At 34.2% G+C, this 19739-nt stretch overlaps 2 protein-coding genes across 11 annotated transcripts in view; one reads left to right on the forward strand and one right to left on the reverse strand.

Annotated features, from left to right (window-relative positions):
• The window catches only part of LOC111056210 (cytoskeleton-associated protein 2-like), a 479893-nt gene that overhangs the window by 264347 nt on the left and 195807 nt on the right, over positions 1-19739 (forward strand). The window lies entirely within an intron of this gene.
• LOC111057870 (ubiquitin carboxyl-terminal hydrolase 47) overlaps positions 1-19739 on the reverse strand; it is a 210377-nt gene that overhangs the window by 54475 nt on the left and 136163 nt on the right. For 9 of the 10 annotated variants that reach the window (XM_039430517.1, XM_039430513.1, XM_039430515.1 and 6 more), the window contains 3 exons: positions 13607-13739; positions 12894-12995; positions 11950-12133 (listed from right to left, as the gene is read on the reverse strand). In XM_039430517.1, coding sequence (XP_039286451.1) covers positions 11950-12133; positions 12894-12995; positions 13607-13739 — 419 coding nt within the window. The remainder of the gene's footprint in view (positions 1-11949; positions 12134-12893; positions 12996-13606; positions 13740-19739) is intronic. The other variant, XM_039430510.1, reaches the window with a different exon arrangement.

Consider the following 19739-nt stretch of genomic DNA (forward strand, 5'->3'; position numbering starts at 1 on the left):
AAAACAAAAAAATCAAATTGCAAACCCCCTAAATTTTTACATATATATTATTTTATCAAGAAAACTGTTCATTTTATTGAAAAAATGAATATAACTAATATTGTAGTCCATAATGTAAGGAATCGAATGACATTATAATAGAACTGTTTCCGATCAATGGATATTAAGATAATTGATTTCCCGTGATTACCTGCATTTTTCAACTTTGAGGGGGGCTAGGGGGGAAAGCACCAAGGGGATTTCTTGTTACTTTTGGTAGAATGACCCTCTGGGAGGATTCTATCGATGGTGAGAGATTCAGCTTTTATTCTATTTTCGGATCGAAAAAACCTTTATTGACTGGGCTATACAGCGCTGGTACCAGTGATATCAAAGATATTAGAAAGTGTAATCAAGAATAATGTAGAAGCATATTTTGAGCGAAATCAATTGTTTCTGAATTGAGTTTGAATTGAATTGAGTTTATTTCGCCAAATTATACATGATTATAATATTTAAAAAGGGCACAAAATGCAAGCAGCACAGCGTAACAATTATTGTGTAAAATAAAACTTAAGACATCATGACCTAAGGAGTAATACAATAATTATATTAAATTATAATAGTGATAAATCTTATAAGAAATAATAAAGGTTGATATCTATTAATAGTGTTATAAATAGAGAGCTTTAGACTATTATAGTTTATCCTTAGATCTGAGAAAATTGCACTGCTTAGCAAATCTGAACCCTAATAATGAAATAATAATTGCCCGCATAGGCCTAATGGGCCTGTTCGAGGGTCAATGAGTTCAGAACTGTATAATATTTATTATTCTACTGATAGTATTTTATGTTATTCAATAATAAAGACACACACACCCAGACACGTTGAATACGGAGCAATCACAATGGCATAGGATATATCCATGAGAAAAGGGTCTACACTTGACAGTCTGTTGACAAAGAGAGAAAGGGGGAAAGAAAGAGGAAATTAGGTAGGCCAATTTAGTGTTGGTAGGCAGATTGTAGCAGCCGCTCACATTGATCTACATCCATAGTCTTCAGCCAGTTTGAAACGATTTTTTTGTATTTGGATATTTTATATATGCCCGGCTGACTAATTTCATGAGGAATATTATTCATGGTGTGACACAGAAATGATATATTCCTGTCGCAAACTGAGCGTAAGTTACGCGGGAGACCCGAGTGATGAAATCGCGCATGCCTAGTAAAATGAGGGTGATTAGACTCTGAATTGAAGTATATTTTATTCTTAAACATGTACAAAAGAACTGCCTTGATGAAGAGTTGCCTAATTCTGAAAACATCAAAAGTCAGGAACAACTGATCAGATGGAAATCTTCTGCAAAGGCCAAGGCCAGCTTTAATAATTATTGTTTTCTGGGTGACTGATAATTCATATAGTAAGGTTTTAGGCGCACCTCCCCATAAAACAATACCATAGGACAAGACAGACTGGACATATGCAAAATAAACGGTTCTCAGGTGATTTATACTTAAGATTCCCCTCAGCTGGCTGAACACATAAATCATCTTCCTCAACCTACTATTGAGATATCTAACATGAGTCACTACCTCCGTAAACAGATGTTTACGGAGGTAGTGCATGAGTGCTCCATGTCAGTCGACTATCTATGCATATACCTAGGTATTTGTAATCATACACGGTTTCTATCACATAACAGCTGCAATCGTCACACCAATCAGCACCGCATGTATGAACCCTCAGTTTAATGTTGGTAGGAGGAGCACGGCTGTCACGTAGAAAAATAGGCAAACATTTGGTCTTTTTAGTGTTCATACTGAGTATATTTGTATTGAACCAACTTTTCAATTGCCTCAGCTCACTTGAAGCAATTCTGTAGACATGCTCCCAGCTGTCCCCCTCAAAATAGATAGCGGTGTCGTCAGCAAAAAGCATCATTTTCCCAGACATATTTTCCTGAATGATATTATTGATGTAAACCAGGAATAGAATCGGACCAAGGGTGCTACCTTGGACCACACCATATCTAATGTCTTGTACGTTGCTTTCTACTTCTCCAATGGATACCAATTGGCGGCGGTTCGACAGAAAACTTTTGACCCAATCATATGCTACACCAGTAATTCCTATGGCCGTTAGTTTATTTATCAGCAAATCATGATCAATAGAGTCAAATGCCTTTGCCAGGTCAATAAATAGTAATAGGATATATTGGTTATTATTTATGCCCTGTCTCAAATAATCACTGAGCTGGAAGAAACAGTTGGAAGAGTTGCAGACATCCCTAAACCCAAATTGGTTATCTATTAGTATGTTATTATTCTTCAGATATTTGGTGAATTGCTTCTTGAAACATTTTTCGATAACCTTAGAAATGAAGCTGAGAAGGCTGATTGGTCTGAAATTATTCAAATCGTCTTTGGCACCAGATTTATAGAGTGGAATGACTTTTGCTAGCTTGAGAACGTCTGGAAAAGTACCCGAAGTACTTCTTCTGCTTCTTTTAATAATGTGTCGGAGGGGAACTAATAGAGTTAATATTGTTTTTCAAAAGACTTGCTGGTATACCATCATAGCCGGGTGAAGAACCACCACGCAGCTCTGTAATGCAATTTTCCACATCCAACTCACTTACTTGTTGCAAGACAAAAACCGAGTTGATTGGCGGGTAGTTCATATGAAGTAGGTTATTATTTTAGTTTTAATTTTTTATAACATTTGCAAGAGCTTCTCCAACTTTAGAAAAAAATTGAATTTATTAGTTACGTCAAAGATGGTAGAACAGCTCTCTGTCTGGGGGTTCCGGTTAGCATAGTTACCATTTAGAAATTTGTGAATTATTGGGAATGAGTTATTTTGAGGATTAATACCCGATATCTCATTAATAGTTCTCCAAAATGATATGGGTTTAGTAGCGGATAGTAATTTTTGCCTGTAGTAGCTATTTTTGGTATTTTTAATGATCTGTTCAAGGTTTTCCTATAGTTATTATAGTATAATTTTAATTGCAAATTAAATGGTTGTCTGATAACAAGCTTACTTAATTTATTTCTTTTTTTAATGGAGTTAACAAGCGAATCGGTGATCCAGGGTTTTATTTTTTTAGATTGAACGGTTTTTGATTTGTGAGTAGTACAACTATCTTGTACTTCTTTGATTTTTCTAAAAAAGGATTCAGTACATTGATTGACGCTTTCTATTGTGGTTATATCATCTCAGTTTTGTCGCTGATAATTTCAAGTAGTTTTCCAGTTTTGTCTCTGATAATTTCAAGTAGTCAATGGAAGCATAGAGAGGTGAGCAGGTCTCATGTTGGGTGAGTAGTTCTTATTTTTAATTAGTATTGATGTCGCATAATGGTCGGTAATGTCAGCACGGAAAACAGCTGGACGGAGGGCCTCCGTATCAACGTGCTTGACAAAAATATGGTCAATGCAGGTCGAAGTGAAGGCCGTCCGCCTTGTAGGAACGTTAACACAAGAAACAAAACCGGCCTCATAAAGTGCATCTAGGTATCTATTACTGATATTGTTTATTTGATTTGAGAGAATATTACAATTGATATCACCGGTTATAATCTCGATGGTGTCGTTGAAACTATTTCTCCTATCATCATACCTATCTTCAAGTCCATCGATAAAATTTGACAAGTGCAGGCCCTGACAGCGATAAACACATAAAACTCCAAACTTCTGCCCATCTCTATAGCAATCCAAATCTAAACAATTTACTCCTCCAATATTAATCTCTTTACTTGACGCATCAAGTTCAGATCTTACATAAATCAATACTCCATCATTCTGATTGAATTTAACTGATGTACGGAAACTACAGTATTCCTCTAAATGTGTTATATTCTCATCAAAGACTCAACCAGGTTTCTGTCAGTAAAACTATATCAAATTTGTGTTTAAGGCATTCCAAAAGAATGATAAAATCATCAAAAATTTTTCGATAACTCCTAATATTTCTATCATCCCAGTTTGGCTTTAAAAGAAGTTTAAATACTGTTAAAGCTGTGGAAAGTGTTGTATCTTTCATATATTATCAAGGGCTTTGAGAATAAGGAGGACGTTAATGCTTTGCTGTTAGACCTCAGCAAAGCTTTCGACATTGTTCCTCATAAGGAACTGATCAAGAAATTATATTATTATGGAGTAAGGGGAAAAGAACTCGCTCTATTGGAATCTCACCTTTCAAACAGGTTTCAATATGTAAAAACTGTTAAGCAGAAATCTAGTTGTAAGCAAGTTTTACAAGGGGTCCCCCAGGGTTCTGTCCTTGGTCCCTTCTTATTCATTGTTTATATAAATGGCCTTCCGCAATCTGTTCCAAATAAATCTGTTTTGTATGCGGATGACACAACTCTTCTGTGCTCCAATAAGTCCTCACTCATCAATTCAATCATTTCAAATTATATGAGGAAAAGAGCTGACTTCTGGTTTTCTGCTAATAAGTTAATTGTGAATGATAACAAACCTGAATTTATTACTTTTAGCTGAAATATGAATTGTCCACAGAAGTCAGTTAAACTACTAGGAATACATCTTGATTCTAAGCTAACTTGGGCCAGCCATACCGATTCACTTTGCAGCATAGTCTGCAAGAGAGAAAAAAACAGGTAAAAATATATACCAGGTACTACCACTTCAGTGGAAAGAGATTGAACATGAATGAGTTCAAGCATAGACTGAAAGTATTAAGAGCTTTCATAGTCTGAAGGACTATTTTTAACTTGTGCGTGCAATGAAGTCAGAGACTCATCTACTAAATTTTGAATTTTGACTAGAATTTGCTAAGAAACGTCATTAGTGTGTTGCATTTTGCAAGCACCTCGACTTGTCAAATTGCACCTCGACTTGATAAATTTGTAACTTATTTGAGCTGTTGGAATGTAAGGCCTGCAATAGTTGTGTTATCTGAAGTGTGGTTGGATACAGATGATCAGGTATCGCATTATTTTATTGAAGGATATGAATTTTATTCACATATTTCTACTTTTACTAGAGCCACTGGTATTGTAGTTTATTATTCCAGCAAACTAGTTGATTTCAGTTGTAATTTGACCGACTGTGAATTGAGCGGTGCGGATGTACTGTATCTACAGTGCGCCTTATCAAATTACAATTTCAATCTGATTTGTCTTTATCGATGGCATGGCTTTGACTGTGATAGATTTCTTTCAAGTCTTGACTCAGTTGTAGCTCGTTCAACAACCTGCGATACTGTCTTGATAGGAGACGTCAATATCAATATTCTTATCAATGATGATAATAAAGTTGACAGCTACTTAGAAATTCTCAGTTGTTATGGCTTTGAACCAGTAATCAACATACCTACCAGAGTAACTGAAACAACGGCAACTCTAATTGACCATGTCTTTATTAGATCGCGGACCTTCACAAATTTTGTTAGGGGCGCAGTAATTGAAACCTTAATAGGTGATCATAGAGCTGTGTCCCTGACTCTCCGATCAAATACCGTAAGATATAACGATAATTCAAATAGTAATAAATTTAAAATAGATTTTCATAGTCTTAATAACATGCTGATGTCTCATGATTGGAGTGACGTATTATTTAATAATAATGTTGATTATAAGTTCAACAATTTTCTTGAGACATTTGCAAATTATATTGAATGTTCCAAAAATAAAATTGAAATTACATCAACTGAATCAGTAAAAGTAAAAAAGCTTAAACCATGGATGACAAATGGTTTATGCACAGCAATTCACTCCCGTGATAAGCTATTCAAAAAAGTAAAAAGGAATCCCGAAAATAAAAATGGAAAAAATGAATTTAAAACTTTTTCTAAAAAAATAAAGACCTGGATCAAAATCGAAAAAGAAAAGTACTACGCCACAATAAATTTATTAGCTCCACGTCAAAAATGGGTAGTTCTGAATAAGCTGTGTGTGAGACCAAAAAAAGGAAGTCTCGATGAACTAAAAATTGAGCACGGGAGTGAGATTGTCAGTGACCATCAAACTCTGTCAAACCTTTTTAATAATTTTTTTGTAAATATTTCTAAAGATATTGCAGCCTCATCAGGTAATTTAGTTGTCAGTGATGTAGAGAGTTATAATGAAAATTTTACAAAAACCACTTGTCAAAGATCTATATTCATTGAGCCTGTCACTTTCAATGAAATGTTGATGTACATAAAGGAATTAAAATCCGGTAAAGCTCCAGGGGACGATGACATATCTTCTGGACTATTGAAGTCAGTTGCTATGTCTGTAGTCCCAATTCTGGTAGATATATTCAATTGCAGTCTTTCTACAGGTATATTTCCTTCCAGGATGAAATTGGCCAAGGTAGTACCCATATTCAAATCTGGCTCTAGATCAGAATTAACTAACTATCGACCTATATCCTTACTTTCAATTTTTTCTAAGCTGTTAGAAAAGGTAATGAGAAAAAGGATTCTTGATTTTCTCAACTCATGTAACTTTTTTTATAAAAACCAATTTGGTTTTCGTGAGTTGATGAATACGGAGATGGCTCTTCATACTTTCATGACAGCTATATATTCTGGCATTAACTCCAGACCAGCGAACTGTGTTGCAGGATTATTCCTGGATATAAAAAAGGCATTCGACACAGTAAGCCACACAATTCTGCTGGACAAACTATATAATGCTGGTATCAGAGGTGTTGCACATATGTGGTTTTCATCCTATTTGAAAGAAAGGGTGCAATATGTTGTCATAGGAGGTGTGAAGAGTGAGGTCCAGGTAGTAGATTGTGGTGTACCACAAGGATCGGTCCTTGGGCCAATCCTATTTCTTGTATTCATAAATGACCTTTTCTCATGTAACTACAATGGTGTGCCAGTGTCATTCGCAGATGACACTGCTTTTGCATATTGTGGGTTGGATGGTTTGGACTTGGAGAGTGTGATGCAGACTGATGTTGATAGGTTGTTGTTGTGGTTCAAACACAATAATCTGTCTCTTAACCTGTCAAAGACCAAGTATATTCTGTTCACACTGTCGTCAAGCTGGAATTTACCATCTGGTTTGAAGTTCCACGTTGATTGTTTGCGGAATAATTGTAACTGTCAAGTTGTCACGCAAATTGACTCCATCAAATATTTAGGTGTTACAGTAGATGAGAAGCTTACCTGGTCTCTACACATACGTTATGTTAAAAATTATCTTTTACATATCCTGAGAAAATTCTATTTTCTAAATAAGATTCTTCCAACCACCATTCTTAGACAGTTATACTTTGCTCTTGTTGACTCTAAACTGAATTATGGAATAAGTTGTTGGGGCTCTACTTACATTACCCACTTGAGACCACTTATAACCTTACAAAAATCTATTGTCAGAGCTGTTAAAAAATCAGGAAGATATGAACATGCCTTTCCCCTTTTTCAAGATATAAAATGCTTGCCTCTAAGATACATATATGTTTTCAAAGTTTTATACCTATTCTTTGTAATGTCTGGAAACAGTGGTCAGGCACTTTTCAGGGAGAGAACAAATTATCAAACTAGGAGAGTCACTTCTGATCTGCTAAGGCTTCCCAGGTCATATACCACTTGTTTCCAGAAATCGTTTGTATTTCTAGGTCCGAAATTTTTCAATAATTTACCTTTTGAGGCAAAGAGATTGATAATAGGAAAATGTTCAAATATTACATTCTTAAATGGCTTAGAAATATCTTGCCTGATTGTTTAGAACACATGTTTTTTATTCTTTCTTAGTTTTCGACATAATAATTATTATAGTTGTTGAAAATCATATCAAAAAGTAATTAAGCCCAAACTGGAAATGTATGAGAGGTGAGTGAATGTGTGAGTGTGTGTTTTCATTTTTTTCTTGCCCAAAAAAATTTTTTTTTCTTCTTTCTGATTTTATTCAATTATAGTATAAGCACTCCTGCTTGCACGCGTTAAGCATTTTATGCTTACAGCAAGCTAGAAATATTCTGTTTCAAAAAAGCTTTGTTTTTTTCATAATACATCATACACGTAGAAAGCCTTATTACATAAATTATATTTTATACAATTTCTTCAGTGCACTTTGTATTTTATTTCCATTTTTGATGTTTGATGTATTTGAAATTTTGTATGTATTTGATTTTTGAATCAGAATAAAAACAATTTGTATTTGTATTTGTATTTGTCTGACGCCATTCCATAAATAATGTATATCTATCTATTTAGTGAAGCGCCAACCGCTAGCATCGGAAACCGTGTCTTAATGGTGAAGTCATTGCATGAAGTCCACTCTTTATGCAGACTTTATACAGACGGGATCAAGTCACGTGAACAAATCTGTAAATAGTGAGGTTTTTAATTAGATCTAGTTTCTACCGCAAAATAGACCGCTGCCCGCTGCTAATATGAAACAATGGTCCTTTTTTGTGTGCACAGGTTACAAAAGATCTGCATTATAGTTTAGATTACGATTAGGTAGCCTAAACATGTCGTTCTCCGAAGAGCACCGAATGTATCTTCTTGGACAGTATTTTACCGGTATTCATATGAATTTGCTTTATTTATTCATAGAGAAATACAATCCAGGTAAAAACAACAGGCATTCGCCCAAAACTGCTCTAAACCTTAATTTGGAATACAAAGTCTAGAGGTTATGTGAAAATGATAACTCAATTCACACACTATTTTGAGTCCAAAAAAATGTATCTACTACAATCTTGAATTTATCAGATTAATTTCAAAATACAAATCCAAACAAAATTCTTCCTTCACAATCACAAAAAATATTTAAAATTTCACTTAAATCCACAAATTATACTCATGTTGTTGATGAATTTCGTGTAACTTAGCCGGTTCAACGGATACGTCGAATTAATCTCGTTAAGGACGACTTATTAGGCATACTCACATCAGGATATGTTATATGAAATTGATCAATAACAAATTCATATGAAGACTGCTGTAAACAGTTCAGTGAATCGTTTCTCTTGAAAAAACGACATGTTTTTTAATCTTATTATCTTAATAATAATGCAGACTACAGACCTGTTGTAACCTGTACACACAATAAAGGACCTTACATCTGTTTATATGAAAATATACATCTATATCAAGGTACTTGGATATGAAAAAAGTTATTTATGCAAATCAATTTGGCTCCCAAGAAAGAAAAAAACACAGAGGATGCAATCTCTTTATTGATAAATATATTGTCAGAGAATTTTAGTAAAAATAAAAAATCTATTGCCATATTCATCGACCTGAAAAAAGCGTTCGATACAATTCCACACACTAAACTATTAGAGATACTCAATAACATTGGGATTCGAGGTCTCCCTTTGAAACTATCTTCAAGTTATCTTGAAGGTCGATCACAATAGTTATCGAATGAAAATAAAACTAGTATTGAGCCTCTTAACGATTATGGTCTACCTCAAGGAACCGTTCTCTCGCCGGTCTTATTCATCATATATATCAATGATCTTCTAAGCCTCAACTTAGTAAATGATGAAACAATCTCTTTTAGGACGATACTACATTGATTTTTTCTGGTGAGAATTGGGAGGAAGCCAGGGTGTTTGCCGAGAAAGGTATTTTGGAGGTAAAATCTTGGCTTGACTATCAAAACTTGTCTTTAAACCATGAGAAATCTTGTTTCATGGCGTTTACATCAATCGCTGCAACTCAACCAATAAATAGGCTATCTATAAAAATCCACAAGAATGACTGTGATGTGATGGGACTATATGTTCCGTGTTGAAACTGCCCTTCCTTAGATGAATCCAAGTCTGTCAAATATCTGGGAGAAGTAGGTGATCGGCATTTGAGATGGAACGCTCAGATACAATTGATTTGTTTCAAAACAGAATATTTAACAAATACATTTTTCAAATTGAGCCTTCTGAAATTACCACAGCTTGTTAGAATGACCTATTTTGCTTATGCTCAGGCTGTGCTTCAATATGGGTTAGGAGGATGGGGTGGTGCAGCTGACAGTCATATCAATGAAATGTTTAGCATTCAAAAGCATATCATAAAGGTTGCGCTGAACAAACACGCTATACCCGACAACAACGCTTTTCCAGGAATCAAATATTCTATCAATCAAACAGCACAGCTCTACTTAAAAAAACATGGTATTCTATTTGAACAAAAATAAGAATGATTTCATCACCTTACAATACATGACGAAAATTTAGAACAGCTAATTTAACGCACTAATTTGATGGTTTGTAGGATGCAGTTTCCCTACAGATGTGAAAAACTCTCTAATATGGTTCCCAAAAACTTTTTTCTCAAACCTTCCTGTTCAGAAACTAAAAAAAAAAACAATCTTCAATTGGATCAAATTGTCAATAGACGTTTTCGGCAATATGAGATGATAGCTTTTTTTCTAATATCAATTTACTATTAATCTAATATTCCCCACTAATATTTTTTTCACATTGTTGTTATAATCTAATAAAAAAATATATGTTTGTAGTAGACATTGTGCTTGTACTACTTCACTGTTTATTTTTTCTTCTTTTTCCAACTCACTATTTTGAGATACTTTGTTCTATTTTTATACGTTGTTTCATAATTTAGTTCTACCTTTGCTTAGTTTTATCTTTATCTTAATCTTACTATTATTACTACTCTTTTGTGATTATTATTTTTTCTTTTCTACAAGCTCACGATCAGACAATAGTCTTGTGAGCTTCAAGTTCTTTCGTACTATTAATAATAATAATAATATCGAGTGACCTGGCTGGCTCAAGTCTGGTGTCAGAGTTTTCAGGTCGCAACTGATCAATTTCAGGGCCTCTGACATGACCTAACGACTGCTTTTTAGGCAGCCGGGACCGAAAGCTATTGATAAGTTCATTATAGTGTATATTATTATGTGACTATATGTATGCTATTGTACAAGGAACAAATAAATTTGTATTTGAATTATAGTACCAGAGTAAAGTATCTTGCGGTAGCCACTAGAACTAATAAAACCCCACTATTTAAAGACTTGTTTATTTAGAAGTGCGCGACTTTATAGACGCACTATGATTAATAAAGGAATAATTTCATAGTACCCTTTTTCCAAAACTTTTTTAAATAAACACTTATATAAAACTCACCAACTACTTTCGGTTTTCAAGCCATATTCAAGTTTTTACCAAAATCTTAAGCATTGACAGCTGTTATGGGATTGATTGTGATGCTGTAATGTGCACATTATAACATAGTCGTAGATAAAATACTTTATTTGATACTCCCTACACTATTTTACTTTTTATACTATCATGAACAAGCTCAAAAAAAAACATATAAAATCATTGAACCCCAACTTACTCTATTACTACTCACTTTTCTACTCGTAAAATTAATTACTCTTATCTAATTAATTACTCTCATCTATCAAAATATACCGGGTGTTTCAGAAAGAATGACCTACTTTTAAACAGTTATATTTATTTTAAAAAATGGTACTCACAAACCAAATTTACATAAAATTTCTCACAGAAGCCTCCTTTTGAGGCTCGGACGACTTCTAGACGGTAGCCAAATTCACTCCAGACTGTTCGCAAGATGTCTTCTTGGACTGTAGCTACTGCATCAGTTATCCTGGTTCTTAGCTCCTCAATATCAAGTGCTAAGGGAGGAACATAAACACGATCTTTAACGTCTTCCACAGGAAAAAATCATATGGTATATTATGTCAGGTGACCATGGAGGCCAGGAATGCATAGCCAAGTCTTGCGAACCTGTGCGCCCTATCAAAGATTGAGGCAAGTTGGTGTTGAGGGAATGGCGTACATCCTTGTACCATCAAAAGGAGGGCACATAGAACACTTATAATATATAATCATAAACTTGATACTTCTATTAGTAATTTGATGTAAAATTGGTTTGTGAGCACCATTTTCTTAAATAAATATAACTGTTTGAAATTGGGTCATTCTTATTGAAACACCCGGTATAGCAATTGTTGAAACTTTACAAACACAATAATTATAGATTTGGTTGGCTGACCTATCACTGTCGGTGAGACTGCTGTCCTCGCTGGTGCTCTGGTCGCCGCCCCCAGCTGCCGCCTCTTCCATGTCGACAGCCGCCCCCATCCCCGTCCCCGATGTGTAGTTGGAGGCGGCACTCGCCAGCGGCAGCGACAGACCGCCTCTCGGACTGCTACCACTCTCTGACACGTTATTTACTACTGAAAACAATACAACAATCTTGTTACGTCAAAAACAGGCCGAAAACTGTAAATAGGTGATATAATATTGGTGTTATAAATTGTAAAAGCAATTTTATTTATAATAGTTTAAAGAAAGAAATTAGCTTACACATGTATGGGATAGGAAATACATGTTTGACGCATCATCACGTCTGAACTACTGAACTGATTAACTTGAAATTTTGCATAAAGATTCTCAATTTACCAAGGATGTTTATAGACCTATTTTCATTCTTGTTAATAAATCTATTTTAATTTAAAAATTAAAAAAATATTTAATTTGTGATTCAAAGTTTGTGCACCAATAAAAGCACAATTGAACAGATCGTTCTCAAAGTGATTCCGTGGCCTAATTGGTAGCATGCGCAATTCATAAATGAAAGGTTGCGGGTTCGAGACCAATCGAAGTCTTTTTTTTTGCTAAGAATTTTCAACTCTGATGAAGATTATCCACGTAATTTTGACAAAATAGAAATAATAATTATTCTATATTTGTATGTTTCATAAACATAGGAGATTGTATTTTACAACACAAATTTTTCCCCAATTCAAAGCACGGCTTACCTGCTAGTAGTAGGTAAATTTATATTATAAATGTATAATATATTAAGTAATACAAAAAATATTATTAGTACAAAATTCATAGTATTCTGAATAGGAAATAAGTCATAATCAGTTATATCAATAAGTACCAAATAAAACGATACAATATTTTTATAATGCATATTATTCCACTTACCTTTATCATTTTCGGATATTTCGTTGAGTTTTTCAGTAGAAGATGATCTAGAATCGTGCCCCACTGAATTCAATGGCGGTATCGCTAATCGTTCCAATGTTTCTGTCCACAGCAAAAATAAAAACACTATTAAACACTCAATTCGTTTTATTATTTATCAACTGAGAATGAATTTACAACTATGAAAATGCCAAGAATCAAGATTCATTTTATTTCAAGAAACATTTTATTTCAACTTTTGAATTTGATATTCATTTACAATACATATGAATGATATATGGTAGGTAGAACACAAGTATCTTGAAATTGTTCATGATAAGAGTTGACTATAGATAAAATCACTTCACTTGTATAGGCTACTTTTGTTCAAATTAATAAAAACAATATAAAAACTTGTAGTACCCTTTATCAAAAACTTTAAAATATTTTTCGACCATTGGTTATTTTAAAGTTGAATGGTCTTTTATATTGTTTTTATTAATTTGACTATAGATGTATAATTTACTGTCAATATAACAACTATACTACTTATCTACTATAACAACTGAAACCAACTTAAAACGCGTAATTTTAACATTTTCCTTGTTTTTAAAAATATTTTTGCAAATGGTTCATAGTAATTCATATAACACAGTTCCGTGAGTTACAATCAACAGATATTTTTCAATGGTTTTCTATGTAAATTAATAACTAGCACGATTAGGTAAACTGACCTGGATCGGTATCAGGGAGAGAGACATGTATGAATATAGAATTGATGTATTGCTGAATTATTTTGTGCATTTTCGATTGACTAAATTGCTTTTCCGGATCCTCATCACAGTGACCGTCGCACACATACATTATCTGAAAACCAACATTTCCATTATAGATCTCTACATAAATATACAGTCGTATATAGAATAATAAAAAATGAATTCAATAAGAAAAAATGCACACATACCTTAGTAAACTATGATCATTACTAGTATATAGACAGAGGAAAAAAGTGTCTGTGTAATGTACTACCACTAGCCTTTATGAGGATAATTGAATAAAAGAATAGACCACATACTACAAGACTAAATCATATGAAATCCTTCGGAATTTGAAAGGGGAGAACCAGAAGATGTCCAAGTGCTCCGAATAAGTATTGAAAAGTCTTTGAGCTCTACTTAAAGGAAAGTTATAATGGCTTACCGTTCTGGAGCGAGAAATATGAAATGAAAATCCAGAACGTCGAGCAATGGTATTTATATATATGTTAATTTTAGAAAGCAGGTAGGAAGAATCAATTCTATTATTTAACAGATTGTACAGAAAAACAAGTAATTTAACATCACGTCTTACTTTCAGTGATTTAATATTGAACATACTTCTGAGGGAGTTGGTTGGGTAATCAAAGGGACAGAAAACCCTGTGCTTTTTATAATACATACATCTCAAAAATTTGTTCTGCAAGCGTTCTAGAAGGTGAATCTGTTCATTATGATAAGTATTCCATACTTCGCATGCATACTCTAATAGACTCCTCACAATTGATTTGTATAAGAGTAGCAGAGGTACCACATCAGTGAAGGGCGAGCATGTCCTCAAAATGAAACCCATCTGTTGATTGGCTCTGTTAGCAATGTAATCAATATGTGAATTGAAAGAAAGGTCTGGGCTGAATACTACTCCAAGGTCCTTGAACGACTCCACCTTTTCCAATGGAATGTCATTTTTAAAGTATACACCTGCATGAGTGGAGGACTGCCGAGTGAAACTCATGAATTTACATTTATTCACATTCATTTTTAGTCCATTTTCATCACACCATCTGGACAGACTATCAATATCCCTCTGCAAATCATAGCAATCTCTTTAATAATTGATTTCTTCATATAATTTTACATCATCTGCATACAGAAGGCATGAAGATTCACTGATGGTGGATGGTAGATCATTAATGAACAAAAGAAATAGAAGTGGACCAAGGTTAGAGCCCTGAGGAACCCCTGATGTACACTCAAAGCATTCTGATTTGAAATTGTGAATCTTGACATACTGTATTCTTGCCTCCAGATAACTCTGTAGAAGATTAACCATTGTTACACAAAATCCTAACACTTTGAGTTTCCGTATCAGAAGTCTGTGATTTATGGTGTCAAACGCTTTCGATAGATCTGTAAAGATAACATCTGTACGACCTCCATGATTCAAAATTTGTGAAACCTCACTACTAAAAACTATAACATTGGACACAGTTGAGCGACCAGGCAGAAATCCGTGTTGCTCAGGTGGAATAATCCTGCTTATAAATAATCGAATACAGAAGCTTCTCAAAAACTTTCGAAAAACAATTCAAAATGGATATTGGTCTGTGATTTTTAATATAATTCCTATTCCCAGACTTGAAAACAGGAGTAACTCTTGCAATCTTCCATTTTGAAGGAAATCTACCCGACCTTATAGCCAAGTTGAAAATGAATTTTAATGGCTCTAAAATGACTGCAGCACAGCCCTTGACAATAAAGGTTGGAATCGCATCAGGACCCTCGGAGCAGCCCGACCTCAGCCCATTGATAGCAGACAGAATATCATTGGAAGAAACCATCCCAACTCCCCCATCCAACAATGAGCACCCAGACACCTCCGGAATCCCCATTGGCACATCAGGTGTATCAGCCGCATACACAGATTGAAAGTATTTAGAAAAACCATTAACTATATCAGCCCCAGAGTAAGACTCTCCGTCCAGTGTCATGGTTGACTCCACAAAGAAGTTTTTCTTTTTTAATTAACGTATTTCCAGAAATCTTTTACATTATGTCGTATTCCATTTTGAACTCTAATCTAATACTCCTCATAAGATAGTGTAATTCTATTTCTCAGGGATGCGCGTAAAGTTTTAAATTTATTATCATGATAAGGCGAAGTTTTTCTCTTTCTTGAGCACTTATTTTTATTTTCAAATCTGATATAATATCAGATTTAAACCAAGGAGGATACTTATTATTTGATATATTCAACCTCCTCCTTGGAATAAATTCATCAAAATTTTTGTGAAGTACTTCATAAAAATTATCTACAGCATAGTCAACATCACTGCAACAAAAAACAGAGTCCCAACTGCAATCGCGGAGACCGCAATAGAGGCCGAGATAGTCCCCCTTGGAATAGTCATACGAATATTTGGGTGAACGATTTGAGTGGAGCTCTGACCGGGCTCTCACCGCATATGAGGCTTCCACACATAATGCAGGGTGATCACAGTCTTGAGGGAGGAGTGGATCATCGCATCTCACTACATCAACTGGCAAGTTGCTCAAAACAATATCCACTGTTCTACCGAGCTCATTTTGCACTGAATTATAACAAATTAGATCATAGAATGACATTAAACGACAAAGAAATTTTGCTTTGCAAGAGCCAGAAGAGAGATCATAAGTATCAGAGCTAATTTCGGGTAAATTGAAATCATTAAATTTCCATTGAGTAAGCTATTCAAGGATTCAATGTATTCACAGTAACCAAGAAAAACATTTGAAGGAGTGGAAGGTGGCATATAAACAGCATTTATATGATAATCGGTTGAGTTTGATTTAAGTTTAACCCCTACGGAATCATAACAATAATAATCATTTACAGATAGCTCACTACAGAGCTCCGATTGCAATGATCTTCTCACTGCGATAAGTACTACACCCCCTCCTCTATCACTCCGATAGACAGAGTAGCGGTCATCAAAAATTTCACAACTGATTATGCCGTCGTGCAACCAGGTCTCAGTCAATACTATCAAATCGTAATTTGCACTTAGAAGAGATTCATACAGATTCGAGGTTTTTGTACGTAATCCTCTAACTTTTTGATAGTACACAGACAAAGAAGAAATTAATGACATATATGAAAAAGAGAAAAAATGAAATAATATAAATACAAATAAATGACAAGAAGTGAAAAAAAGATGAACAAAATAGAATATAAGTCGATCATCTCAGCCCACCGGTAACAAACTGTTTTCAATATTGTAAAAAATTAAAGAAGAATTATAAAACAAAATTACTCTCTTACGTTAAGGTTAATGTTCATATTACCTAAATCAGATTCTCATACTTAATCAGCAAATAACTTGGGTCATCACCACTATTCTCCCTCCTTTATATTTCAAGAATTATAATAATTAAAGGAAAAATAAAATTTAAATAGCAGAACCTTTAATGAATAAAATACTAGATAAAATAATTAAACTAAATAAAATACTAATTTGGTCTTCAGTATGGATAACCACCTTAGTACCACCACAACTACTCAGAAAGAATCCATAATAATGAAAACACCCAGTGTAAAAGAAAACAGAGTGACTGCAATCTGCAATAAGATTAGAAGCAAGAACGAGAAATGTTATCGGAAGACCTAGCAATACTGTAAATGAGAATGAGATAAAAATATTCGATAGTTCTGTTGATATACCGTAGAATAAGTTGCAGAAAGAAAAACATATAGTTAGAGCAGTTAGTGAATTGATAAGACTATACCACGCATTGTTAAATAGTAAACGAATTCAAATATTTTTGTATTGATATAATATAGCGTTATAATCCATTACCAGGAACAACTAAAACAATCCCTAGTACATTTATTTCGTTATTATTCGCTGTTCTATTGAAAGGTTCCTTAGCAATTTTTTTAAGATTGAACATTCATTAAATTATAAATTGTTTATCAATTTCCAGGACTCCAGATAGGAGAAGCAGTTATTCTAAATTACAAAAGCAAGTTTCATAGAAAACATTCATTCGGTTGAGTTGATTATAACTCTATGTAGTTAAGTTAATAGTTGAAAGAACAATGATAATAATGGATTAACAGTTGTATAATTCTGATTGAGAGACAACGGGTTTCCGCAAATATGTCTCCTTTACAATAAGAATCTTACAAATACAAATGAAAAAAATGATAAAAAATAATACAAATGAAAGAAATAATACTTATGCAAGAAGAAATAATACAGAGAACAAAAATAGTACCTAACTCAAGAAATACAAAGATTTCAAATGGAAAAAGAAAAAATTAAAAATTTGAATTCAAAAATTTCAAAACATATTTTATAAAATAAAAATTGAAGAATATATTAACAAATAATTCACAAAAATTCTTACTGAGAAGACTTACTGAGTGCATACATAGGAATGGTGGACATCTGACAAATGTTATTTTTCGAAAATAAGACTTTTCTTTTCTATTTTTTTTTTAGTTTTTTGAGTTTGTAAACTAAATGCTACTATCTTTACTCTGTGTTTTTGTATGTTTCATGTCAATAAATCTAATCATTCACTCTTGATAACGCTTTTAAAATCGCCCGATTGACTGCCGCACCTTGTACTATCAATAGAATAAATAACATTCATATCTGAACGACGTCCCAAACCATATGCACATCCATACTAATACACCAGAAATTTGGTTGATCAGCTCAATGTTTACACAAAATTATGATATAACGCTTTCCGGAATTTAGCGCGAGAAAACCAGAAGACATCCAGGTGCCCAGACAAACTGTTATAACTTGTTTGCATTCTATTAAGAGGGTAGTTGTAATTTTTAAGTGTTCTTGATCGAGGAACCAAAAAAGAAGAGGAACATAAGCGTTCTAACGTCACGCCTTACTTTTAAGGATGTCATATGGAATAAACTCCTCAATGACTCTGTTGGGAATTTTGAATTTTTGGAAGTACATGAATCGTACAAATTTATTCTGCAACCGTTCAAGAGTACTTATTCTATCCACATGGTATGGATTCCATATCTCGGATGCATATTCAAGAAGACTTCTTACCAGTGACTTATAAATCAAAATCAGGGGGGGGGGGTCACATCACTAAACGGCGAACAGGTTCTCAGGATGAAACCCGTTTGTTGATTATCTCTAGAAGCCATAGAATCAATGTGCAAGTTGAAAGATAGGTTTGAAGCAAACTTAACTCCAAGGTCTTTGAAGTGCATCAACTGTTCCAATCGTCTATCATTTATGTAATATGACTTTATCTGAGGATTTATTTGGCGATTGAAGCTTAGGAATTTGCATTTTGGAACATTTATCTTTAGTTCATTGACTTCACACCAATGAGAAAAATTGTCAATATCGCCCTGCGATGCAAGTCTATTATCCACGTTTCTGATCTCCTTAAATAATTTAAGATCATCTGCATACATTAAGCAGGAGGAATTCTTAATTAATAATAGAAGGAATATCATTTATGTGCAAAATATTAATTTTGTACAAAGATGAATTAAGATCAATGTACTCTTTTGAAAAAGTACGCCCTTATTTATGGACAGAAATTCTCGTTTTATATGTGATTGGAAAGAGAATGTCCTGAAAGTGAGTGTCCTGTGGTTTGGGATTACGGTGGGAGTGATAGCTGTGGGTAAGTGCCAAAATTTCTAGCTCCTTATAAAACATCTTCACCCAGCCGAGACCCTAATTAGTAAAATTCTTGTTGTAGTAAAATTTCTAGTTAGCAGAATAAGGTAGTTTTTGTAGGAATAATATTTTAATAAAATGTACTGCATATTTCGTTCTTTAAATTTCAAGTAATTGGCATAATAAATGAGAAATTCTTTAAGGGCAGGTCACACCGAGCTCGCGGCCGCGGCGGTAGCGAAGTCAAAAAACTCGCCTTCCATGTTATTAAGTTGTGCAGGTCACACCGAGCTCGCTACCGCGGAGGTATTACCTCGTCGGTAGTTTTACTTCGCGAGCCAGGCGAACTTTTGAAACGTCTCCTAGTGGGAGTACCGCTAGCGGTAGCGAGCTCGGTCTGACGTGGCCAATCTAATAACATGGAAAGCGAACTCCAGAACTTCGCCATCGGTAGCGCT

Source organism: Nilaparvata lugens, chromosome 6 (assembly GCF_014356525.2).
Source record: "Nilaparvata lugens isolate BPH chromosome 6, ASM1435652v1, whole genome shotgun sequence".
NCBI lineage: Eukaryota > Metazoa > Arthropoda > Insecta > Hemiptera > Delphacidae > Nilaparvata > Nilaparvata lugens.